At 33.2% G+C, this 12,209-nt stretch overlaps 1 protein-coding gene across 1 annotated transcript in view; it reads right to left on the bottom strand.

The window, feature by feature from the left end:
- Positions 1-1,725, bottom strand: part of LOC145243820 (lens fiber major intrinsic protein-like) — a 274,792-nt gene extending 273,067 nt beyond the window's left edge. Inside the window, exon 1 of the mRNA XM_080106848.1 lies at positions 1,495-1,725. Within this exon, the coding sequence (XP_079962974.1) occupies positions 1,495-1,725 (231 nt within the window). The remainder of the gene's footprint in view (positions 1-1,494) is intronic.
- Positions 1,726-12,209: the final 10,484 nt, after the last annotated feature.

Raw genomic sequence — 12,209 nt, 5'->3', positions numbered from 1 at the left:
ATTTAGTGGTGGTTAGCGTTTATATATATATATATATATATATATATATATATATATATATATAAATTTCTACATACATATCTATATATATATATATATATATATATATATATATATATATATATATATATATATATATATATAAAGGAAAAATATGAAACAAAACGACATTTCGTATTATTTCGACTCCTTGGACTACTTTTCTCATCTTGAGTATCATTTCCACAACATTACATTCTTCAGATGTATTTTATCGAACTCGGGAATGATTTTATCGGACTCGGGAATGATTTTATCGAACTCGGGAATGATTTTATCGAACTCGGGAATGATTTTATCGAACACGGGAATGATTTTGTCGAACTCGCGAATCTGGACGGAGCTCTTAATTTGCTTCTGGTTCCATCAGCCATGACTGGATATATGTCTCAAGTAATCCACATTTGTATTTTACGATCGCCAACACTGAGAATTGAACCTTCGACTTTTCAGGAGAATATCACATTTACAGGTGATATTTTCAAGTACTCTAACAACTTCGCCACGAGTCTTTGCGGGCAGTTCTAGTACAGATTTTGGGAGCGTTAAATCTATTTCGTTTTTAGTTGTGAATATCATTATTTATTACTAATTATTGTTACTATATATTGCTATTAATATTACTTTATATTATTATTATTATTATTATTATTATTATTGTTGTTGTTGTTGTCGTTGTTGTTGTTCCCAGTGTAGCGCTTTCCTCACTTTATCGTGTCTATTCTTATATTCTTCCCGGTTAGTTAACGGCATTCACTTATTATGTAGTTCATCATTTTGGCCCTTTGTCCACATAGTCTGCATTTGCTATGTTATGGTGTCTTGTCGATATTTGCTTTAATATAGGTTGTTCTAATAATGTTATCATGTACGGCGGGTATTAGAGTTTCAGTTTCTCTTTTTAGATGTCATTATCGTTGCCATATCCACGTGTTTATGCGAGTCTCATCTTTTGTCATCCTTATAAATCGCCAGTGTATAAATTTCTCTTCGCATTTTTTCACTTGTTTTATCCCTTACCTCTCTGTTTTTTTTTTAAATTTCCGTGTTTATTGCTGTAGTGATTAATCGTTCTGTGTTCTACGTTATGTATTTTTCTAGTTCTTATTCGTGTCTTTCTCACAATTTTCTATGCAACTTCACAGACTATTAAGTGTGGGGCATATTTGACAAAAAAGGCTCCAAGCGTACCAGTGGTAACATGAAAGACGAGCTAATAGCTAGGACCGAACTAGTGGTTATGTGCCTATCTAATTGCTGTAGAATGGCTGCGCGCATTTGGTTTATGTTCCGGCTGGTGAACGCGGTGGAGCCGATGTCGACTACCCCGAGTAAACTGTATTTGACAAAAAGATTATCTAATAGATGTAATTTGATGTATAGGAATACATTAATTATAGTTTAAAATGTGACGTTTTTGTGCAATTGAAAAAAAGTGTGTTTTTGCGTACTCACCCCTACGAGATGGCACATTGAAACTGTCAATCCTATCGCCAGGGGTTTACTTCCTAGCTCTTTCCGATTTGGATCAATCGTTGCAAATATTGTGAATATAAGTATAAAAGTCAGAATGAGTTCGATCCCACACGCCTGGCCTTTGCTGAGGTGGGGATGTACTTGTGTCACGCCAAGATCCTGTCGGCACGTCTCCGGGACGATACTAGAAAAAAAAAGAAACAAAAGCATCTATGAGTAACAAATTAGTTTAAACATCGATTGGTTAAAAAAAAAATTATTTAAACTAAAATGATAAGACACGGGAAACGCACATACATACATTATGTTTATACAGAAAATGAAATCGTTTTTCTGTTCACTGTAGACTCATGGGATATATGGGTTTTAGCAAAATCTGGCTTACATTAATAACTTATTCTTTGTTCAATAGAATTAAAAAGAGATAGGAATTCTGAGATACATTGATACTTAACAAAGAAGAAATAGAATGCGGGATTATGATTAAATATATATGATCTCATACAAGACTTAATTAATAATGTATTCAATACTCAATATAAAAAAGAAACGAGAATTTGGTGTTATAGTTAAAGAAAGAAAACTAGAATGTAAATAGAATAAATATATCATACTAGGCGATTCTATATATATATACTCCAATAAATTTCTTATTTCTTTGTTAATTGATATTCATATAAAAACCTATTCTATTCTATAAGAAGAAAATAAATTTTTGTTATATGTGGGTTGCTTCTATCTGCAAAACTAATTTGCATATTCTTTTAAACATTCATTTTAATTGATTCTCTAGTAGGTTTTCGGTTTTCTTATAGGATGATCATCTTTAGTTAACTATTACGTGAAATTATATTCATGCAGATATTTTACATGATTGATACTTGCGTAATATTTGCGTACAAAGTTTAAAGTAAACACAAACCTCTTTCTCTCTTACTCTCTCTCTCTCTCTCTTTATATATATATATATATATATATATATATATATATATATATATATATATATATAATTTTTTGTTTAAAAATGTTGCTTACTAAACTCCTCTATCAGTTTTTGGTCTACAGATATAAAACATAATATATAGGGTATTCGAACCCATATCAAACTTTATATTGTGGCTTTAGCCGAGGGAAATCGGTGCAAAAGTGTGAAAATTAAAAAAATGGAATTTGTCAGGTGAAGGACGGCATTGCCAATATGCATGCGTAACGTAATAGCTATTGGTTCATGTTTAATTTTTTAGCCTTGCAGTAAATATGTCTTCATAGTTCAGGCATTAACGTCAAAGGAAAAAGTAAATCGTAAGCAAAAAGTTTTGGTTTCGATTCTAGGTGATGGCACACAATCAGTTTGTTTTTTTTAAAACATTTTGAATCATTACTATATATTGCGTCCAATATAATATAATAATAAATATGAACTATACTTTAATCAAAATATCATAGTTAAGCGTATTTTTCGACTGGACAATGCCGGCGGTCTGCTAATAGCAGGTATATTCGGTAATGTGTAAACTTAACGCCATATTGAGCCGCAAAGTTCATTTTAGAAGAGCAATTAATTATCAAATCATATAAGAAGGTTCTGCGAGGGAGTTCGTATGCAAGATAATAAAAATGTAATGTAAAAAAGAAAAAAACTATAAAGATGTCTTGTCTCTAATAATTTGTAGACGTTAAAGGAAGATTTGCCGGTATTTATTATTCCATGAAGAACGTACTACTATATAAAATAAAACTAAAACTATACGAGTTTAAAATAAAATTAGTCGTTGGAGAACAAAAATATTGATGATATAAGCGGTAGAATCAATAAATCCACTAACTGCATGGGTACGAACCTATAGTACCTATATTTATTCACTAAGAAACGAATCTTTATTTATTTATTGAGGGGCAAAAATCAGAAGCTCACAGTATTAATGCCGGTGTCCCTCAGGGATCCATCTTGGGCCCAACTCTTTTCCTGATCTACATTAATGATCTTCCAAATCATATCCTTACATCATTTGTAGACATTTATGCTGACGACACTACCATTTATGGTACCACATCTAAGACAGTAAACGAGCAAGTTCTCTCCAATTCTCTCTCCTCTGATCTTGAGCACGTAGTACAATGGGGAAAGGAGTGGCTGGTTACTTTTAATGCATCTAAAACCAAGCTTCTCTCTTTACATCATCAACATTCTAATCCACATTTGTCATCAATTGAAATGAATGGCTCTCGTCTTCAGGAGGCCTCAAGTTTTGACAAGCTTCTGGGCTTGACCATTACTCCTGATCTTAAATGGAACACGTATATCAAATCTGTTGCCAAGGCCGCTGGAAAAATGGTTGGATCTTTCTATCGATCCAGTAGATATCTCACTGCTGATGCTATTCTCTATCTATATAAGAGCCAGGTACGTCCAAAGATGGAATACTGTTGCCACATCTGGTCAGGATCTGCTAGAAAGGACTTGGCCTGCCTTGATAGAGTTCAAAATAGACTTCGTAGCCTCGTAGGAGATGTCCTTTTCTCCTCCTTGCAACCTCTATCTCACAGAAGAGATGTTGCGAGTTTGTCTCTGATGTATCGTTATTTTCATGGAAAGTGTTCAACTGAGCTTCAATCTATGGTCTCCCCTCGCCAAACTTTCACAAGAAACACTCGTCTAGCTGTAAACACTATCAATAATTTCCCCCACTCTTTATCTGTCCCTAAACCTAAACGTAGATTCCATGAACAAAGCTTCTTTCTTAGAACTGCACGCCTGTGGAATTGTCTTCCGTTTTCCTGCTTTCCGGCTGACTACAATATGGTTTTGTTCAAGTCTAAAGTAAATAAGTTCTTGATGAGCCGTTCCATATAAGTCATTAAATTTACCAAATTTTCATTACTAATGATTACTATATTGACCAACTTCTACTGTACACTCTTTAACCCTTATCCTTGAGTGGCCTCTGGGCCTTGATAATGTGGTGATGCCTTTGTAAAAAAAAAAAAAAATTTACTATGACGGAAAAGTTAGCCACAAGAGGGTATTTGATGTGGTAGATATCCAGCTGTATAACTGATTTGGATTTGAAAAGTTTTACCTTTTCTTCCGACCGAGAACAAACCTGTTACCAAACTTTGAGCACTGTCAACATGAGATAATAGCTAAACACAATAAAATATATTTCTTTTTGTTTTCTGTTTAAAATACGAATAGCGTTTTTTTATTTATTGTTTAAAATGATACTATTTTTGTTATAATTTGAAGATCGTGAATTAATAGTTTCATGTTTATTTTCCAATTATTATCCTCAACACTTTTAATGTTTTATTTCGCATATGTCTAGCCAATGTTTGGAATGAATGATTTCTACTGTTTAGATATAAGAAGAACTCCAAAAAGATAACCATGCAATAAACAAACTAATCAAATCCATAAATTGCTACCGGTATTCTTATGTTTCGGGATTAAATGATTTAAAGAAAAGTTTATATGCCGCAAATAAACACACATTAAACTAATAATTCAATATTAAACAACTATAAACAAATTTAGATGACGCAAAACATAAAATAATATGCACACAATATCATGAGACTGCTTTGTAACTGACTATAACATGGTTCTTTTTAAGTTTTATATTTACACACTTTTTAACTCGCCTTCTTTAATTAGCGAATTCCGCCTAGTTTTAAGAATCATCTAAAAACCATACATGAGTTTGTCTCACCATCCACAGAGTTAACAAATTAGCTAAGGAGTAAAAATTAAAAAGGAAAGCACTTGAATATATTATTATTAGAATTAGTATTGCATATCTACATTAAATAAACAAAATGGGTTGACATGCAGTAAAATCTTCAAACCAATTAATGAATCTGTTATTATGTATATTAATCATTAAATAATTCAATTTACTCTGACTAAATAAAAAATAAATAAATTGAATCATGGAATTCCATTAAGCAGTGTTTACAAATCAGATCAAATAAAGACGTTTACAACTGAGGTTCTTATCCAGGAGTAAATTCACCCGAAGAGGGTAAAAAAATTATATTGTCGGAGGTAAATAATTGAAATATTTGATAATTAAGATATAATCATTTCTTTTCGTATTGTGTCATGTCCCAAATTTAGACGAGGTCAGTGAAAGTCTCGGAGTGTTACTTGGGAGAAAGGAAAACATCACAGACCATTTGAATATCTTGAAGAATTGGATACTTTTTAAAAGACATGATTCCAACAGACAGATGGTTAATTTTACCTTTTGCCACTGAACTGTCAGAAATAAAAGATGACAACCCACTAAACGGTGAACTCATTGATTTTCAATCTTTTGCTTGTCTTAAAGAAGAATTGGAAAAAAATTAGTGTTAATTTTTGGATTCATCCACACACTTCGCTCAGCGTGTCTTCCAAGTTATCATTCCTTTAGACAATGCGTAATTATGTGGCTCATGCTTCTCAAGTTTAGTAGCAATAAATACAAAGACCAGAAACCGCCTGAACATCGATGATGATATGAGAGTAACAATGTCAGAAAGAACTCATCACGTAAACTAACTGATTAATTCAATGAAACAGCAGTGTTCTTATTCATAACACTCCTCGTTGGTTCTGTTAATTATTTTTTTGTTATACAAATTAACTTCATAATTTTCTATTTAAAAATGTTTGATTTTCTTTATTTTTGTGATGCGAATGTGTAATACTATTCCTTAAACAAAACCTTATTGTTACACGAATGACCCGGTCTAAGCCGGATTTACATGCTAGTATATATATGTACATAGGTGTATATACATATATGTATGTTCATGAATTAAAATGCGGATGAAATGTCAGAAATTGACAAGCTAAACGGGATTTTTTTCAATATTTCTCACAAATATAAACAAACCTTGTTATTGTTATGAAAAATGTAACAGAAAGGAATCTGGTTATGTGGATGTTTTGAAAAGATTGACAGGAAAAAGTGACAGAAGGAAAAAGAGGCAGTTGGATATTTGATTGTCAACCGAGTGGACGCCACGATAATTATCTCTGTCGCTCCCCCACACACTCTCTCTCTCTCTCTATCTACCATAAGCAAGAACAACAGGAGAAATAAAAAACGGACTGTTGCTTACACCAATGGTTATTGTGTTTTGAATTCTTAAAAGGGTTTATAATATAACATTATGTCCTAAGCAATGAAAAGGGTCGTTTAACTTTCTTGCTTTTCTGTAAATTTATGATGGTTATGAACAAAGATAGTGAGTAAATGGAAAATTGCATAAAGTCGAGAGTCAACGATGGAGGAGAGGTTGAGAATTGCTAGTTTACAGTAATCGACTTTACATTCTATTGGGAACGATCCCTTTTCTACATTACATACCTTTTTGCCAGAGAAAGATACGTGGATGATCCCTTTCTACGTTATAGTTATTTCCAGGTAACGTACTCAACCGATCCTCTTTCTGTGAACCCTTAGTAAGACGCTCACAGCTTAAAATCGCTTTGCGATCATAACAAGACTACTTTCATCTCTTCATCCGCGTGCTTGATGTCAGACAATACTTCAAGAAAAAGAGCTTCTTCGCAGAGGATTTCCTCACTCTCGAACATATTACCATGGGACTGCTTCCCCTCAAATTGTAACATCTCCACCTTCAAATCTAATATCAACAAAATTCTATTAGTAATTAGAGCTTGGCTTAACTCATCAATCTATTCTCATCTTTATATTCAGTTGTCTGATCTTGATGAGAATTTGTACATGCAATGATTTATATCTCTATAGGTTATATGATATATTATTCTGCTGAACTAGTAGTAGTTGCTTATTTAGAGGCGTTTGAACTAAGTCATATGTGAAATCGAGTTTGTTGAGTGTTGAGCAGTTATTTGGATTTTGTATATTAGAGGACGCACACTGCAGGAGAATTTTAACGAAATAAAAAAGAAAAAAATAATAAAAAAAGAAAAAAAAAAGAAATGAAAAAGAAAAAGGAAAACATAAATCGTTGGCAGCATGAATTAAAATGTGGCCGAAAATCTGTTCAAACAGCTTCCAGACTAATCACTTCTCTTCTGCTTTTGGTGAAGTATCTGTCAGTCAAGTTGAGGCTGCTATTTTTTAAAGATCAACGCGTGACTATTGGCCTAATACCCCAAGCGTTGCATTATATTATAAGAGAAATGCGTGAATCTAGGTGGTTCCTACGTATAGGAAGATTAACAAATATGCCAAGTTCCGTTGCTCTACTACTATCAGTAATGAATCAGGGGCATTACACCCCTCATAATGTTCTTCGTCTTTTAACTGATAATATTTTCATCAACTTTCTATCTTGATAAGTGGTGATTCCAGTTAGTGAAAAAGGAAAAGAGTTTCGAAATTAACACTTTTGTGACCTAATAGAGCTATTTTGTTCAGTCGTAAATAAATTAATATAACAGCACAAATTAAGTGGGAATTAATTCAACCACGCCTTGTTCGTATTCGTTCAGTGTCTGAGTAGATGACAGATACATCCAGTTGCAACTTTCCATTGATTAACTAACAAGAAATGTTTTTTAATCATCTGTATCATAATTCAGGTTACAAAAGGTTAATTAACCCAAACACGGATAATATGGCGTAATACAAAAGCCAAAGTAATATAGTCTAGTTGAAACACTGGTTTTCATTTGCATCACAGAAGTTAAGCGACGTTAAGCCTAGCCAGTACTAAGTGGGTGACCAATTCAGAATAACAGATGTTGAATAAAATAAAATTCGTTTACAATTCAAATAAATATACAAAACTCCACGATGATTTAGATGCCATAAACATATCAAAAAGAACAAGCTAACAGAATTTACGAATATTTTGCAATAGATAATATACTCTCTCTCTCTCTCTCTCTCTCTCTCTCTCTCTCTATATATATATATATATATATATATATATATATATATGTATATATACTCTAGTATGCAATATCTAAAGAAAGATGATGCCGTGCAAAACATAACAATAATCAATAATCGATTGAGAAAACAATACTTGATTCTGGTCGACTAATAACGGTTTTTTTCTTTTTCAGTTGAGTTTGTCCTAAGAAATATTACATAAGGTCAAAAAATACACATCTACAAAACTATAGGATAGCTTAATTCCGACTCATTCGACAGACACTCTTTTCTTATAATCGTTTATCCTCAGAAGCAACGGATTCTACTCGACCATCCATCATCAAAAATGAATAGCACTGCTGATCACAGTTGTGTATCGGCCGACAGAGGCCGTTTAAGCTTTTGTGTTCTCAGCCGAGACTTTGGCTGCACAGTGATTTATTGATTGCGATTAGTACGCACGTGAACCAACGTCGGATGTTGCCAGAAAGGCAAATTGCGTTAGCCATTAGACAATTTTCCAGGCTGACACATCGACAATTAGCGACGCCATTCCTTCTTTTTTCCACCGCGTCTTAATTTGTCTAAACTTATAAATCAAAAACAAACAAAAAAAAAATCTGCATTTCTTAGTTCCTGAGTGTAACGAGTCGAATTCACCTCAAACTGCTTTACTAGTTTTGTAGAAAGTAAACTTAATCTATATAAAACATAAAAATGCTGAATGTATGCTTCTCTCTCTCTCTCTTCCTATATATATATATATATATATATATATATAAATATTATATATATATATACATATATATATATAATAATTATATTTATATAGACAAATATTACATAGCCATTACACTGGATATGCTAATGTTTCGAACAACGGGTTCGCAAAAAACCCAAAATCCTTGTCAGGGGATGTAACATGGCTAAAATACATTGCTTTTGTATACATGTACGTTCGACTTAGATACTTATATGCATATAAGTGTATATGTGTCTGCCTATCTGGTAACTCTATGCGCTAATATGTTTTTATCCACTCCCTCCCTCTTGAGACGAACTCTTTCTTTCTTTCTTAATGTTCCCTCTACGGTGGACAAAACTCAAGTTTTTTGACACATTCCCTACCTTATTTATAAGTGATTTCAAATGTGTCCACTCCCTCCCATTTCTTATGACTGTAATCACACTAATCTCATTTTTCTCTTTTTCTGTTTCTCGTTTCCTTTTTTTCCTTTTTCTTTCTCCTTTTTCTTTTTCTTTGTCCCTCTCTTTTTTATCTTCTTTTTCATTTCTTTTTTATTCCTACTTTTATCCTGGTAAGCCTTGACACTCTCTTCCCCTCTATCGTTTCCTATACTTGGTCTAAGATGTCACTTAACCTATCACTCCTCCCTTCTTTAATTTTAAATTTAACATTTAATTAAAAAAAATACATTTTTTCTATTTCTAGTTGAGAATCAGTCGTCTTCAGTGGCACATTAACGATATTATGTCGCCTGACAAGGATTTTTAGGTTTTGCCAACCAATTGTCCGAAACATTAGCATGTTCAGTGTAGCGACTATGTAATATTAATCTATATAAATAGGAATATTATATTTTGCTCTTTTTATTGCGCACTCTTAATAACCTCATTTTAATTCATGAGTCTTCCCTATTGACCACCTTGTACTTGGTACACACACACACACACACACACACACACACACACACACACACACACACACACACACACACACACACACACATATATATATATAACCATCACTGGTGAAGGAAATATTTTTCTCGTAAGTGTCCGTGGTTCGCGTTCTTATATTCAGGTTCTGTGTAGATGATGTTGCATGCTGTAGAAAATTTGAATACATAGACAGACTCTCTTTGACACCATTTTAACTTAAACACATTTTATTTAAAATCGTTTGATTTTTTTACAACTTAATTTTAATCTGATTAATTTCAGAACTAATTTATTTCCATAGCTCGTGTTGTTATATCGTAACTGATGATGGCGTTGCGCGCTTAAAATCTGTTAAACCTGGACATTTTAGCCGCTTGGTTTCTGTAGTGCAATAGGGATAAGCATAGACAACAAATTTTACATTCGTAGTACTGCGAGGCGTGTACATATTAGAATCATCTATATATATATAAGGCGTCACTTTCTTTAAAAAAAATAACTTACGAACATGCAGCAAGCCTAACGTATCAATCAAGATATATATCCTGTTAACAAAAAGAAACGTCGGCAACCATCGGATTAAGGAATCTATGTCGATAGGAAAATTGTACACTGTAATTGATAATCGATTCGAATAAGGGGATACATTGTTAGTCCAATGCATATAATGCCACATGTCAACGTTCACATGGGTACACTTTGAACGAAAAAGAAAGAAAGCAAATAAAACATACGTATAATACTGAACCAGTTTATAACATTGGACACGTCGAATTATCATGGCACGCATTCTAAATAAACACGTTAATATTTGGATTATTGAATAGACTAGTTTTAAACAGTACATCATCTATATTGCGAAACCAATAAACAAGTTTAAATTTGAAATATATTCTCCAAACACATTTCTTAGAACTGCACGCCTGTGGAACTCTGACCTGACTACAACTTGGATGTATTCAAGTCCAACGTTAACAAATTCCTAATGAGCCGCCCCCTTAAGTAAACACTCCATCAAATCTCCACACTAACGTAATGTACTTGCAATAACCCTTATCCCTGAGTGGCTTCCGGGCCTTGATAAGTGGTGACCACCGTGTAAAAAACAAAACAAAAACATAAGCTTAATCTGATAATGCTCACGTTATAATCATATTAAGCAACTTAGGCTGAACAACACAAAATAATTATGCAACTGATAAACCCAGTAGAATCATTCTCCCCATCCATCCATTGACTGAATAATATAAACCAGTTAAATAAGTAACATCAGACATAGAAATATTTGAGTAGTCGAATACAAAAGTAATGTACACTGCGAAACAATTAAAAAAAAAAAAAAGAAGTCACTTATTAAAAAACCCGGATGCCACGAGAGGATAAAGGATAATGAGTGTGCAGTAGTATCAGGGTCAATATGGTAGTAATCGTTAGTAGGGGAAATTTGGTAAATTGGATTATTTAATGAGACAGCTCACCAAAAACTTGTTTACGTTGGACTTGAAGACGACCATATTGTAGTCAGCTAGAAAGCAGGAAAACGGAGAAGAGTTCCACAGGCGTGCAGTTATAAAAAAGATGTTTGTTTATGGAATCTACGTTTACGTTAAGGCACAGATAAAGAGTGGGGAGAGAAATGTTGATAGTACTTTCAGATAGACGAGTTCGTGAAAATCTTGGGAGGGGGAACATAGATTGGAGCTCAGACAAGCATTATACAAAATAAGAAAATTAAATAAATGAATAATTTTAATAAATACTTAAAACCCAATAAACAGGTCGAACCCTAACCCTAACATTAACCCTAGCCCACTGGAAAATTTATCAGGGTAGCTATATCACCGATCTCGTTTAAACATCGGATTAAAGTCACCTTGGACTCACACATAACGTATCTGTCCGTTCGACTGCTGATATAAGACGTAGTCAGGAAAAATACACATTTAAGTATCCATAAGATGTTCGAACTTCTGGTAAGCAGGGGAACCTTGCGAAATTGCACTAGTAGAAAAAGCTTTTCTATTTTCCCATCCGAGTACGCTAGTTAAATATTGCTTATAAAAATAAACATCCAATTTTTAGCATTCATATAGTATACTCCATAATCACGTCGACAGACTGGTTCTGGCCAGATCACTGAAGATAAGCAAC

This window comes from Euprymna scolopes, chromosome 22, assembly GCF_053919585.1.
Source record: "Euprymna scolopes isolate OS-2025 chromosome 22, ASM5391958v1, whole genome shotgun sequence".
Taxonomy (NCBI): domain Eukaryota; kingdom Metazoa; phylum Mollusca; class Cephalopoda; order Sepiida; family Sepiolidae; genus Euprymna; species Euprymna scolopes.
The sequence above is the reverse complement of the archived record's forward strand: the minus strand, read 5'-3'. Positions and strand labels throughout refer to the sequence as shown.